The sequence below is a fragment of the Zootoca vivipara genome, chromosome Z1 (assembly GCF_965207765.1).
Source record: "Zootoca vivipara chromosome Z1, rZooViv2.hap1.1, whole genome shotgun sequence".
In the NCBI taxonomy this organism is placed as follows: Eukaryota; Metazoa; Chordata; class Lepidosauria; order Squamata; family Lacertidae; genus Zootoca; species Zootoca vivipara.
The window spans coordinates 1,781,106-1,795,126 of record NC_142583.1 but is presented as its reverse complement, the minus strand read 5'-3'; the positions used below and the strand labels follow the sequence as shown (position 1 = coordinate 1,795,126).

Genomic DNA, 14,021 nt, shown 5'->3' with positions numbered 1-14,021 from the left:
GCATTTACACATACAATATCATGAGCGCCACAAATCCAACTCAATCGTGTAACGTTGGAAAATGTTGATCACTTATCCTATCTGGGCAGTTATCTTTCCACAAGGGCCAACACTGATGCCGAAATCCAGCATCGCCTGAGCTCTGCGAGTGCAGCAAGAAGTTGAAGCAATTAAATGCACAAATTGTCATCTCATCTGTTCTCCCAGTTGAACGACGTGGCCCAGGGAGAGAGGGAAAAATAGGGGAAGTGAACAACTGCCTTCGAAAATGGTGCAAGCAGTAATGGTATGGATATTTAGATCACAGTCTGCAGCTTCCTGAAGATGGGACTTCTGGCAAGTGATGGGCTGCACCTCACAAGGGTTGGGAGGAATATTTTTGCCATGAATCTCAAATACCTCATCAGGAGGGCTGCAGATGACACCAAATTGGGAGGGGTGGCTAACACCCCAGAGGACAGGATCACACTTCAAAATGACCTTAACAGATTAGACAATTGGGCCAAAGCAAACAAGATGAATTTTAACAAGGAGAAATGTAAAGTACTACACTTGGGCAAAAAAAAATGAAAGGCACAAATACAGGATGGGTGACACCTGTACATGTAAAAAGGATCTAGGAGTCTTGGTAGACCACAAACTTGACATGAGTCAACAGTGTGATGCAACAGCTAAAAAGCTAATGCAATTCTGGGCTGCATCAATAGGAGTATAGCATCTAGATCAAGGGAAGTAATAGTACCACTGTATTCTGCTCTGGTCAGACCTCACCTGGAGTACTGTGTCCAGTTCTGGGCACCACAGTTCAAGAAGGATACTGACAAGCTAGAACGTGTCCAGAGGAGGGCAACCAAAATGGTCAAAGGCCTGGAAACAACGCCTTATGAGGAACGGCTAAGGGAGCTGGGTATGTTTAGCCTGAAGAAGAGAAGTTTTAAGGGGTGATATGATAGCCATGTTCAAATATATAAAAGGATGTCATATAGAAGAGGGTGAAAGGTTGTTTTCTGCTACTCCAGAGAAGTGGACACGGAGCAATGGATTCAAGCTACAAGAAAGAAGATTCCACCTAAACATTAAGAAGAACTTCCTGACAGTAAGAGCTGTTCGACAGTGGAATTGGCTGCCAAGGAGTGTGGTGGAGTCTCCTTCTTTGGAGGTCTTTAAGCGGAGGCTTGACAGGCATATGTCAGGAATGCTTTGATGGTGTTTCCTGCTTGGCAGGGGGTTGGACTGGATGGCCCTTGTGGTCTCTTCCAACTCTATGATTCTATGTATATAACGACAGCAGTATGAGTACTGCATGCCCATAGATTGAAAGAAGGAGAGATTCCAACAAAGGAAGAATGGCTTTTGAAAATGATGGAGTATGCGGAACTGGCAAGATTAATAGCAAAGATTAGAGATCAAAATGATGAAAAATTCATTGAGGACTAGAACCTTTTTATTGATTATTAAAAAAAACTACTATAGTGAGATGAAAATATGAGCAGGACTTGAAATATGAGCAACTGCGTGAATTAAGATAAATAGGTTAAATTGAATGTATTGAATAGTATAGGCGAAATATGCAGCATTTAAGGGTAAATATGGAAACAATGGAAGGGGATGCTGGGAAGTCAATTGATAAAGTAATTTATGGTTTATGTTATAGTGTTTTTTTCTTTGTGAAAAATTAATAAATTAGATTTTGAAAAGAGGAATTGCTGATTGAGGGCCTGGGAAGGAAGGTGGTCTGGGTTTCTACTGGAAACTTGCTGGGAGCTAGTGATGGCTATCCCACAGATCAGACGGGGAATCAGGAGGAGCTAGGCTTCATCATTCCATCCTTTCCAGTTGCCACTCTGAAAGCAAACTGTGGTGGAATCTACACACATATAAAAAAACACTGTGAAAATGCTTTTTAAAAAGACGTTTTGAAAAATATATTGAGTTTGCCATAGTTCACCATTGCCATCTAGTGTCATGTTTGTATATTACACTTTACAGCACACTTAAAATGTTTTATTTGCAGCTGTATAGCTGAGTCCTGGGTCTCTGTTTTGTCATCTCTCTCCCTCTCCCCCTTCTGAGTGAAAGTCATTAGCACTGAATGTAATGTGCAAGTCCAACCCAGGTATACTGCATGACCAGCAGAGGAGGTTTGCATCTCCAGTTTAAGCGACTAAGATCGTCCAAAGCACAAGGCAAAAGATGAATACCACATTTGATTGATTACTTGGTCCAGGCTAGCAAACGCTGTACCATATGGGACTCCAGGATGAAGTAACTGTTGCTTTTTGGAAATGCACAGTCTTAAAAAATGAGGAATATTTGGTATCAGGAACTAAACTGCAGAACAACTTGCGTCTGGGAGAAGATTGTTGCACTTCATATTAATAGGGTGACCTTGTGTTATTATGCAGGTGGTATTTAATATATACATTTCGAGCTACAAATTCATACAGATTAAATGCATCCTTTCTGGAAGTACACCCATAGTATTAATGGCAGATGCTATCTCTAAGTTCCATCAAATTTTATTTTAAGGAGAGTGGTTTTTAATGCAAAGCTTTTGCTTCCTATTATTGGATTTGACGTCCCTGTTGTGCCGATGGGGAGAATGCTTAAGCCTGGTCATAACTCAAAAATTACACTGTATACAGTGTTGGAATTTTTTTCAAAGTAGCATCATGTCACTGGTCAGTAGTTTATATGTGTGTGTCTCTGTAGGCAAACATGGGTAATTTATAGGCTGTATGTGACTTGAATCCTGTAGTGCTTTTGTATGTTAGGCAGTCTTTTGGTAGAGTATCCAGCTTACAGTTCCAAGTTGCACATGAGGAACTTAAGATGTCACAGTAAGGATGCTTTAATTTTTCACATGTGTGAGCTTTAACGCCTTTTGTCTGCTTGTGATATAGAAGAGCATGTTGGGATCTACTGCAGATCTCTGGGTGATTTGCAGCATATTGGTAAAGTTTTCTTGTTCTCAATAGTCAACAGTTTGAGTGAAAAAACGACGTTATCTGCCATGGGCTATTGTTGCGATAAATCATTTATCTTTCAGCTTCAGTCTTCTAGACCTATAAAATAGGAGTATTAATTATTGCCTTTGGACAGGCCTTTGTGCAACTGTCCTGGCAGTTTTCAAATTTTGTGTTCAGATCCCCTGTCTGTAGTGATTCAGATCTAGATTTGTACTCCTGTGTACAGGTTGTCTTTTTCTTTCTGCAAAAAGCAGCTTGCATTCAAAGTGCTGAAGGAAGTGCTTTGACTACAAACTGCTTGATTGAAAAATGAAACTCTTTTTTTCCTTTCAAGGGGAAGCAGTTTATGTCCAAAGTGCTGGAGGAAGCACTCAGAGTCCATCGCTTCGTCCAGCCCCCTTGGCTCCACTGGGAACATTTTAGTGCAGCCAATTCCAGCTGATTGTCTGACTGTGCAGGGCTTACTCTCAACCAGTTTATTGACGATTCAGATCTCTCTGCAAGGCACAATCCCTGTGTCATCTGAACCCTGGGAACAATGGGTGGTGAGAGAACATGCCAGCATCAAACTATAGGTTCATCACCTGTCTTATTCTCATTTACCATTTAGAGAAACCATAGTTCCCTGAATTTGATTGTCAGAGAACAGTGGCCTGTTTAAAAATGGAAACAAATGCTGTTGAGGTAGAAACACAAAACCTCAAAGCTTGTTGCAGCTCATTGATATACTGTATTGGAAAACTGATGCTTGCTGTCAGAAATGAGCCAAAGTAAATCCAGTTAGTGGACATTCAATGACAGCTGTCCTCAAATTTATAAATATAGGCAATCTATGTTTTGCCCAGGAGTTCTGCTTCAGATCCCTGTACGCATCAGTGGAACATGCCTAACACTGTTAGAAAGTCGCACTTCTGGTCTGCCGCCATTGCCGATCGGTGAGGGCAATCTCTGGCTCCGAGGACCCTGGGGGGGGGGAGCCGCATGATTGCTGCGGTCCCTCAGAAAAACCCCAGATTGAGCTTTCTGGGGACATGGAGACTCAGCTGTGCCCCATTAAGTCTCCTTCGCTGCCCGGTAAGCTCTTTTTAAGAGCCCCGAGAGCAAGCGGAGTTGAGATGGGAGCCTTGAGTCAATTCGCTACCTCTGCAGCGTGAAGCTCCAAGCCGATGGTATTTAGAGCGGCAGATACCTCTAAATTTGAAGAATTGGATCCTGATTACCGTGAGTAAAAGAAAGACTTTTAATTTGAGAAAAAAATTGGCCACGGGAGGAGATTAAAAAGAACGGAGGTTGATCTCCCCCAGCGAGTGAAGTGTGATGCAGCTATCTTGCCTGCAGCCGGGAAGACTGACAGGAAGCTTTGAATTTCCACAAAAAGTGGACCTTAAACCTTCTCCCTAATGCAGGGTAAAGGGAAGAAGGATTGATTTATTGGAAGCCCTGCAAAAAAATCTAATTTTGACTAAGGAAAGTCCTTCTGTAAGCTGGGGTCGGGTCCTGGATGTATCGGCGAGCCGCCATTATGACGTCATAAAAGGAAGGAATTTATTTACTTTTGTGAACTGTGGATTGCCAAGTTTGACAAAATAACAAGACAGTGAATAAGAAATTTGTTACAATTCTTTATTGTAACTGGATTAAAGTGAGAATAAGATTTAAAAACAGGAGTTCGGAACCAGTACAGACACAATTTTTGCATTGAACTTTGGAAACAAGAATAGCACCATCTCAGGCTCAGCAACCTATGTCTTTCCCATGAAATTTGAGATGAACAGGATGGAAGTAGACATAACACCAACTTTCCATTCAGACTCAGACTTTAAATAATACTTTTTGGAACAACTTTTAGATTTCTTATGTGAACTGCGTCAGGGCACAAGTCAGAATGTTGAAACAAACCAGATCTTTGTAGAACAGGAACAAGAGGAACAAGAAGTAACCCCAACAGAGAATGTGGAGCCACAAGCTATGGACAAAGTAGTTATGGACAATGAAGAAAACATATTTCTTCCAAGACAATCTATCAGTGGTACAGGGGCAGCAGCTCCTTGGGGCTGAGCCCTTTTGGGGCCCCCAATATTTTTTTGGGAGGGCCCCTCCCCCAAAAGTTCAAAGGCCTCCCAAGGAGGCCAAGCACAGAGCTGAGCGTGACAGCAGTGGAGGTGGCTGGAGCAGGAGACATCAAGGCCATTGAAGCCGTGCTGCTGCTGTGCCTAGAAGCCATTGCAACTCTCCTAGTGACAGCTAGAATTTACATTGCTCAATACTGAAAGACTAAAGCGACCCCCCCAATTTGAAAAACTGGCTAGATAAAATATGGCCAGTGCATTAAAACGACACAAAGGAAGTCAAACCAGCAAGAGAACATGTTCTCAGAATGAGTCCTTTTCATCTGTTATTGGAAGGAAAAGGTTGGAGATAACACCCAGCCTTACAACTAATGTTCAACTGTTTGGGTTATCACTTTTTCTACTTTCGGTTTGGTTCCAATGCACCTCTCTTTACTGGTTTCCCATCCCACCCCCATGTGTGTGTTGTATCTAATTATCCTAGTGTAGTTTCTAATGGATGGCATCAGGTGGTTGAGTGTGTGGTCACATTTGGTGAAATTTGTTGGTTTTCTTCCCATTTGCTTTCAACCTTTTATTGTTTGGATAACCCCTCCCCACCTAAAAAGAAACACCATGAGAAGACAGCTCCGAAATGTCTGAACTATATGACAATACAGAAGCTTTAAACTGAGCTTTTAATTTTATTTTTTAAAAACGGTTTTCCAGCTCTATTTCCTCCTATACCTTGCTAGATTAATCCTGGGATGTATTTTTTGTAGTTCTGTTCGGATATGAATGGTATCTGTAACATGGGCTCGGTAATGGAAGACATCCAAGCACCCTTTTGCCACTTCAGGGGTATCACTGTGAAATGCTTTTCTCCCTTCTGGCAAGAAATGTCTCACCGACAGCTGCCTACCATGTTTCTCATAAAATAAGACGCACCTAGAAAATAAGCCATGGCAGGATTTTCCTGGGTTGAAAAAATATAAGACATACCCAAAAAATAAGCCATAGTGGTGGGAGCAGGTCTGGATGGCGCCATGGAAGAGGAAGATGCCTCTCAGCGCCCAGAACCGGATGCTGCTGCCCCTCCAAAATGCCCAGCAGCGTGCGCCGTGCCGAGTGCCGACCCGGCGGCAGGACCCGGCAAGACCCAGCAGCGTGCCCTGCTGAAGCACCGACAAAGCGCGCAGCAGCAGCCAGTTCCGGGTGCCGAGCCGTGACAGGAAGAGGAGGTATTTTTTTTTAAAAAAATAAGACACCCCCAAAAATAAGCCATAGGCTTATTTTCTTGAGTAAAATAAATATAAGACGGTGTCTTATTTTATGAGAAACACGGTAGTAGTGGGTCTGTGCCTGAAGGTGGCTGTTGAAGGGTTTGGAGGCTGCTGGATTTGGATGTTCTACTCTCCGACAGCTTCTCCAGGAGTAGAGAACTTAAGAGCTGGGGAACAATGCTTGAAGAGATGTCAGGGTTGGTTGGGATGTGAGGGTTAGGTCTCTGTGGACAGCGTGGAGAGGGTGCTTTCTTGGGGAGGAGGCAAGGCTTCTGGAATGGATGAGAACAGTTGGATGGGTTACTGTAATGGCTCATACTTTCCCACTTTTAAAACCTACCCCTCCCTTCTCTCTTAGTCTAAGTCTTCCAACTGTGAGAGCTTTATTTGGAAATTCTTTTCAAATTAAATATTGAAATACCAGTATTTGGGGACAGAATTGGACAAGAACTTCTGCAAAACATTATTTCCTCCAGGGTGAAAAGTGCACCTGGCTGGGCTGGAACTTGATTGACTCCAAGTTTCCTACCCAAGTTTTATGGAGACTAAATAAGACTGAAATACTTGCTGTCCTCCCCTAACTTCATTGAAAAGATGCACAATGTCTGCTTTCCTGATGACATTTTCTGCTATGCTTCCAGATGTGAATGGAGCTTTGTTTATCTCTGGAAATCTACTCATCTGTTAAATGAAAAGGGCAGCACAACTTCGCAGCGGCACAATGGGCTTCAGAAGTGTTCCACTTTAGTTCAATAGATGGTGGATATGTCCCGTGACTAATGGAATCTTTCTGCAGCAGCATTAGGTGAGATGCCTGAAGCCAAGGTCACCACTATGGTGCAAAGGTATGGTAATCTATGCATCTTAATGGATTAAGTTGGGTCTACTGGGGCCAGTAATAGTGGACTTCATTTAAAATAATAATAATCTTGGGTCATTTTCTGGAATTCTGGTTCACTCTTCCAGTATCTGAAGCACCCTTAAAGCAGGGATGTCCAACTTCCCAGAGACTGTGATCTACTCCCACTATAAAAACACTGGCAGTGATGCCCATTGGATACACCAAAGTTGTTGAGCTTTTTGGGGGGAGGAAGACCAAAAGTTGTTGATCAACTTCAGGGGAGGCTTCAGCAAAGTTGTTGATTTTTTCTCCCCTCTGCTAGTATGTGGGGGAAGCAAACTACAGTCTCTGGCATTGTGTTGTGTCTGAACCCAGGGACCTGGTTTGTTTGTTACTTCTTGGGTTACAGACTGCAGCTTCTTGACTTTGGCTGCCAAGCTTGGTTTGTTGGGAGTGAAACCCCTGGTATGGATGTACAGTGGTACCTCTGCTTGCGAATAACTCTACTTACGAATGTTTCTACTTATGAACGGAGCTCCGTCCGCCATCTTGGGTGCGGTTTAGATAGGATTTTTTTCTACTTACGAATTTTTAGATAGGGTTGCTTCGACTTACAAATTTTTTTCTCCCAATGCATTCCTATGGGATTCGACTTAAAAAAAATTTGACTTATGAATGTGCGTTCGGTGCGTTCGGAACGCATTAAATTTGTAAGTAGAGGTACCACTGTAATGCTAAGCCTAGGAATCATTGTTTGTTTCCTCCCAGTGTGAGCCAGCAGGAATCAGAGCAGTGTTCTGCCATGTGAAGTAAGCCATGTGACCTCCAAATGCATGCCTTGTGGCTTTTGTGGCAGAGTCATGGAAAAGAGATAAAAGGAATGGAGTTTCCACTTCTTTGGTACTCTCAGAATGGTGTGAAGTTGCTATCCTAACCGCAAATTTCAGATCTGAATTTGAATGGGTCTTGATGTGTCATGCTTGGCAAAGTCAATCTTGGATACCTTGAAAGGTCTTAAGACTGTCATGGTCTCCAAGTGGTGTGTGTGTTTATATTTAAATTTCAGGAATTTACACACATTCCTTCCCAATATTTATCCCAGGATGGTTTGGATTGGTAGGGATTGGAGCTCAGTGGTGCATCATGTGTTTTGCACACAATTATAGGTTCAAACCCTGTATCTCTCAGTTTCAAAAGGACCAGGTAGTTGTTGATGGGACAGATTTTTCTCTAGCTCTGCAAAGAGCTACTGCTAGTCAGAGAAGATAAGAGAGCTTCCAGGGTCGCCAGGGATTTCATTTTGTATCTTCCTTGACAAGTGTGAGCTGGAAATCTCCAAGCAGTGACTGTGACTGGGGTTGTTCTTCCTGCCCAATATGACCAAGCACTGCAGGACTGGCAGGGAAGGACTCCATGGAGCCTGAGCGCCAGGGAAAGTGGTCTTATCTAAACCCACTTCATGTGTAGCAGCACACCAAGTCCTTCTATCTTCACTGCATATCAACTGCATCTCTTGTGTGACAATAGAAGGAATTTGGGATGGCTGAAAATGCAGTTTAAAATTTGCTCCCTGAAGTGAGTTGCAGGCCCAGATGTCATGTTTGCCAGATTATCCCCTCCCTGCTTCTCCAAATGCGTGGTAGAAACACAAGGATCCATCCTTGCATTAATGTTTACTTAGCCCTTAGTCATAGAATCATGGAATCATAGAGTTGGAAGGGACCCCCAAGGGTAATCTGGTCCAACCCCCTGCAATGCAGGAATCTCAGCTAAAGCATCCATGGCAGATGGCCACCCAACCTCTCCTTAAAAACCTCCAAGGAAGGAAAGTCCACAACCTCCTGAGGTCTGTATACTTTATTTCCAGAAAGAATCTAAGTCTGTAAAATAATTAATCAGGAGCTAGAATTTGACATTTCATCAATTTTGTGTGTGGAAAAGATAGAGGCTACATTTGAGAGGGTATTTCTTTCTCATTTCAAAATGATTTTCCTTTGTCTTGTCACATGAAATTTTACACACACTTTCCAGGAGTAAGTCCTGTTGAACTCAAAAGGTTCTACTTTTGAAAAGGCATGTATAGGATTGCAGTGTGTGACATATCCATGAGTTCCAAAGACAAGCACTAGCCACAGCTCTTGCAGCTTCCTCTCTTAGTATGTTTTTAATAAATATCTGCTGGATCTCCAACTTCATGTCTTCATTCTCCCATTTAGATTATTTTTTCTGTACCTCCTGAGGAATTATTTATTTCTGTTTGACTTAGGGTTGGGCGATGTTGAGTTTTCAACATTGCAATGTATCACCAGCAAACATTGCAGTTTGGAGATCAACCGCGATAGAATCTGCATTGGCCTCAGTCAGTGAGGTATAGGGTGAAACTGACTCCTCTCTCACCACGGCAGCTGAGGCGCTTTCACCCCAGCGCTTTGCAGGTCTCCTGCCCCTGATGTCCCTGCCGGTCACACGCACTGTAACCGGCAGCAGCAGCAGAAAGACCAGTGACATAAATAGGGTGGTTTGGGGAGCCTGGCCTGTGGGCTCAGAGGTTTCCTACCCTGATTATAAGGAAACAACTATCCTCTTCCCTAACCCTTGGTAAAGCAGTGAAACTATAATTTTGTAGCTGAACCATCTTGTTGCTATGTTGCGGAAAGTAAAAATGCAAGCTTTTAAGTTCTAGAAAACTAAAATCACAGAAATATTATTGTTTCAGAGAACCTGAGTAAGCCCATGCATACAACTGGCCATCTGCAACCTGCTCCTTTCATAAATAGAACTATGTTCAGCATTAGAAAAACTATTGGTAGTCAAAAGACCTCGGCCCAGAAGGTTTGGAAAGTACATCTCTCACTCTTCCCCCAGCTTTCACTGAATGCATTTCTATTGATGAGCACACAAGGGAGTGAGATGGTGTCGTCAAAATTCTTCTTGCACTCTGTAAGCAGCCAGATACAGATGAGCATTCCAGAACTATTGTTACCCAAATGGTTCTGGCATTCCAAAGTTCTTTCTAAATAAAGACTATGGTGTTTGCATTTTGGCTGAACTGGGTGTAGTTACCTCTGCAGTTGCATCTCAGAAAGGGCTACACTTTGCTGAATCATAATAACCACCAGCCCAACTTCACAAGCTTGAGCCACAGTCTTGACCAGGCATCCCCAAACTTCGGCCCTCCAGATGTTTTGGCCTACAATTCCCATCACCCCTGACTACTGGTCCTGTTAGCTAGGGATCATGGGAGTTGTAGGCCAAGACATCTGGAGGGCCGCAGTTTGGGGATGTCTGATCTTGGCTTAAAGCAAAGCATGCTTTATATATTAAAGAGGGAAACCACAAGACTCATGAGGACATCAACTCCGATCAGTTTGGCCATAAAGCTTAAAAGATGTGCAGACAAGAAGCCTGTATGTAAAAAGTCTGGGTTGTATCCCATCTTGGCTCTCCCCACCCTCCTCCCTTTAAAAAACAAACCAAAACCCCACTTCACTGAGAAATGAAAGGATCCACAAAGCTCACGTTTTGCACACTGCTGAAACATGCAGACCTTTCAGTGTCCCTAGAAGTAAAATAATTGCATATAGTAATGTCAGTATATTTTGTACTCACACAGAAGTGGTGATTCTGACTGTGTCCCTCCTAGGGCGGAGATGGAGAATGCCAATCACATGTTCAGGAGGTCAACGAAACATTCTGACCAGGGCATGTGGTGAAGAGACTGTGCAGAAGAGAATATTAGCTGCTTCGCTTCCTTTTCAGGCACATCCTCATGGTAGCTTTTGTACCAGGTCCCTCCCCTTTCCATTGTCAGGGAGGGATCTGTGTTTCCCAGCATTGCCTGTGCAACACCCCTCTGGAGTGCAAACAAAAGATAAGGGCAGAAAACCCACTTGCTCCTGATAGACAAACCTCCGTTAAGTTTCATTGTAGGTGCCATATATCAAAAACGTACGAATGGATCATCTCTCAACTCAGTGAGCAATTTGTAAATTACTTACTACTCTTACTGTGTTTTTGGCCCTGCAAGGGTTCTTCTTTCTTCTCCTCCTCCTCCTCCCTCTTTGCCTCTTCCTTCTTGGTTTTCCTTCTTTTCACAGTTCTCCCCTTTCTGTGTTGTCACTGTCTGTGCCCTTTCACCTAAGGGCACGTTGGACTCTGTGCCTTCCCAGCCATCAGTGAGTTTTATATAGTTTGTAAAAGGACCTTTTAGAGTTGTTGTTCCTCCCTCTCTGTGCGGGTGGGATGTTTGTGTGTGCATGTGCGGAATGACAATGCTCTTGCTTTACATCTATGAGCAGCTGCAGAGCATGGGAATAAATCTGGCCTCATTTCTTTGTACTGCTCTGGTTTGAAGCACCTGTTGTCTCAGTCTAAACACCTTTATTTGGATAAGCATATTTCTCGTGTGTGTGTGTTTCTCTTATGTGGCGAGTGCCAGCCAGACTTTGACATCACTGCCGCTAGGCGTCTCCACACACTTGCTTCACTTACCTAGTCTCTCTCTTTCGCGGATGGACTGTAGCTGAGTAGTGAAATGTGAAGTCCCAGAGGCTCAAAGCAGAGCAAACTGGGCACCAGCATTCAGATAAAAAAAACTCCCCCCCCCTTTATAAGTGTTACTTTAGCAGGCACACACTAGAGTACGCAAAGTGAACCTAAATGTTTGAGAACCCACTAAAACTAAGGTGGGATGTAATCTGGAGAACCTGAAGTTTGAGCCTTATTGCCTTGGTTTCCAAATAGGTAGTTGATACTCTCAAGTGACGAAAACAGTGACTTGGGCAAATGGGAGGTGTAAGTAACAGATATTTGAGATGTGATTTAATTAATTAAAAACGAGTAGTCTCATCAGAAAGTTCTAGTTCATCCCTACTGGCCATTAAAATCTGTGGCTCTAATCACATTCCCTCTGTCCTTTGATCCACCTAGGCTTAGTTCACCAGAGGTCTTGTCAGTGGCGTTCCTACCCCAGCTGGTACCGGGGGCGGCGCCTGAGCGGAGCTCCGTGCGGACTGCGCACGCGGGGTGTGTGGAGCACTTAAGGGGCTTTAAACGACCCCTCTGATGTGTTTCCCCGCACTTGGGTGTCAAAGTGCCAACAGCAGACTAAGGAAAGCAAAACCCAGACAGACTTTATTTGAAGAAGGAAAGGACCCCCGCTGCCTCCCTATCTAAGTGCTAATGGGTGGAAGGCGGGGGGGGGGGGCTGCGATTGCGCTTGGCCAATTTAGCTGGATTTTAGCCGGCAACTCAAAAAACAAAATCCCAAGTCAATTCACAACCCCAACAAAATGCATCCCAGCTTCCATCCAAATGCGCAGCAAGAGAATCAGAGACTTACTTGGCTCTCCTCCTAGAGGCGGTCGGATTTTGCTGCGTGCTGCTTAGAGTTTTTTTTGGGGGGGGTTGTTTTTGTTTTTGCCAGGGAATGCGCCAGGTCACTCGTCTCTCTCGCTCTCCTTTTTTTCTGCACCGCCCCCTCGGTGCAAAAGCTGCAGCCTGGGCTTGGTCCTGCACCTCTCCCCTCCCTGCTTGCTGGAGAGGGTGTCTCAATGTTGCTGGGTGCTGGGGTGGCTCCAGACCCCTTTGCTGGGGTGACAGGAGTGGGGGGGGAGAGTTTGGTGTTGGGGTATTTATAACATTTCAGACAAAGGATTTCAATTTAACCAATCCCATAAATCATTACATCATTTTATATTTAATATTCATCATCTCATTTCATATTTAATACGTATGTCATTACCTAATCTAATACGCATGCGCAATAAGCGTTGCTAACTAAACTTTGATTCTTACCGTGATCTGTTACATATTGTTAGTTTACATGTATGGGAACCTGTGTTACCGGTATGTGTGGATGTAACAATTTATGTTCTAGTTTATGAATTGCTTCTTTGTGATTTACGTATTAGCTGACCTTCTATCCCAGTAGGGACGGCTTCTTGCTGAATCTTCAGTTTCTTTAAAGCAACAGGTTACCATAATTCACTAATATAAGCATATTCCAAGATTTATAGGGAATTACATTATTACCTTAATTGGGGCCCTTTGGGCCCCTGCTACAACCTGATCCCTTCCTTCCTTCCCTCTCGCTTTCATCTGATCCCTCGCAAGTGTGTGGCGCAGCCCCAATGGCTCTGGGGTGTGATTGGTGCCTTGCGCTCGGCCGGAGCGTGCCACTAATTTATTAAAGAATGGGGGTCACGAGGCGCAATTGGCCAATCGCAGAGTCCCTCTAGCCACGCACACTGGAACCTGCTCCCTTTCAGCAGCTCATTTTGGGGGGCGGGGGAGTCAGAGGAAGGGCGTCCTGCAAATGCTTAAGCCTCCCTTTTGCTGACTCCAGTCCTCAGACCCCGAAGGGGCAGCTCGCAAAAGGCGCCCTGCTCTGTCCACCTCAGGGAGGGAGGAGGGAGGGGAGAGTGAGGCAGCGGGGAGAGGACCAGCCCAGTGCCCTCCCGCTTCGGGCGCCCCTCGCAGTGCCCCGACCTCGGGCTGCCCGCTCGCTTGCCTCTCCTCTCAGAACACACGGAGGTCTGCTGCTCAGAGCAGAGACGGAGGAAAAGGGGGGGAGGGCGAGGAAGAGGACCTCCTCTAGCAAGCTCCGTGCGTGGTCCCGCCCCACCCCGCCCACCACTCTGTTGAAAGACCCGCTTTCATTAATTCCAAGAACGTTAAATATAAGGCCACAAACATCATTTTCTTTAAGAAGTTAGCTTGGATTTAGGTTTCAGATCTAGAGCGCTTACAATGTTTTACTGTGATTATAAACAAGGATAGTTCCTTTTCACTTTACAATCATACTCATTACTATTATTCCTCTATAAGTCTCTCTATGTTAAGAGCATTTTAGAACCAGCGTTATGTAAGTTTGCTGTAT

The 14,021-nt window shown here is 44.2% G+C and overlaps 1 protein-coding gene across 5 annotated transcripts in view; it reads left to right on the top strand.

The window, feature by feature from the left end:
- The window catches only part of TMEM266 (transmembrane protein 266), a 102,209-nt gene that overhangs the window by 25,195 nt on the left and 62,993 nt on the right, over nucleotides 1–14,021 (top strand). For 3 of the 5 annotated variants that reach the window (XM_088660815.1, XM_060279103.2, XM_088660813.1), the window contains exon 2: nucleotides 6,942–7,105. In XM_088660815.1, coding sequence (XP_088516941.1) covers nucleotides 7,080–7,105 — 26 coding nt within the window. In that variant the 5' untranslated portion in view covers nucleotides 6,942–7,079. Of the gene's footprint in view, nucleotides 1–6,941; nucleotides 7,146–14,021 lie in introns of all 5 variants that reach the window. The other 2 variants (XM_088660812.1, XM_088660814.1) reach the window with 1 other exon arrangement.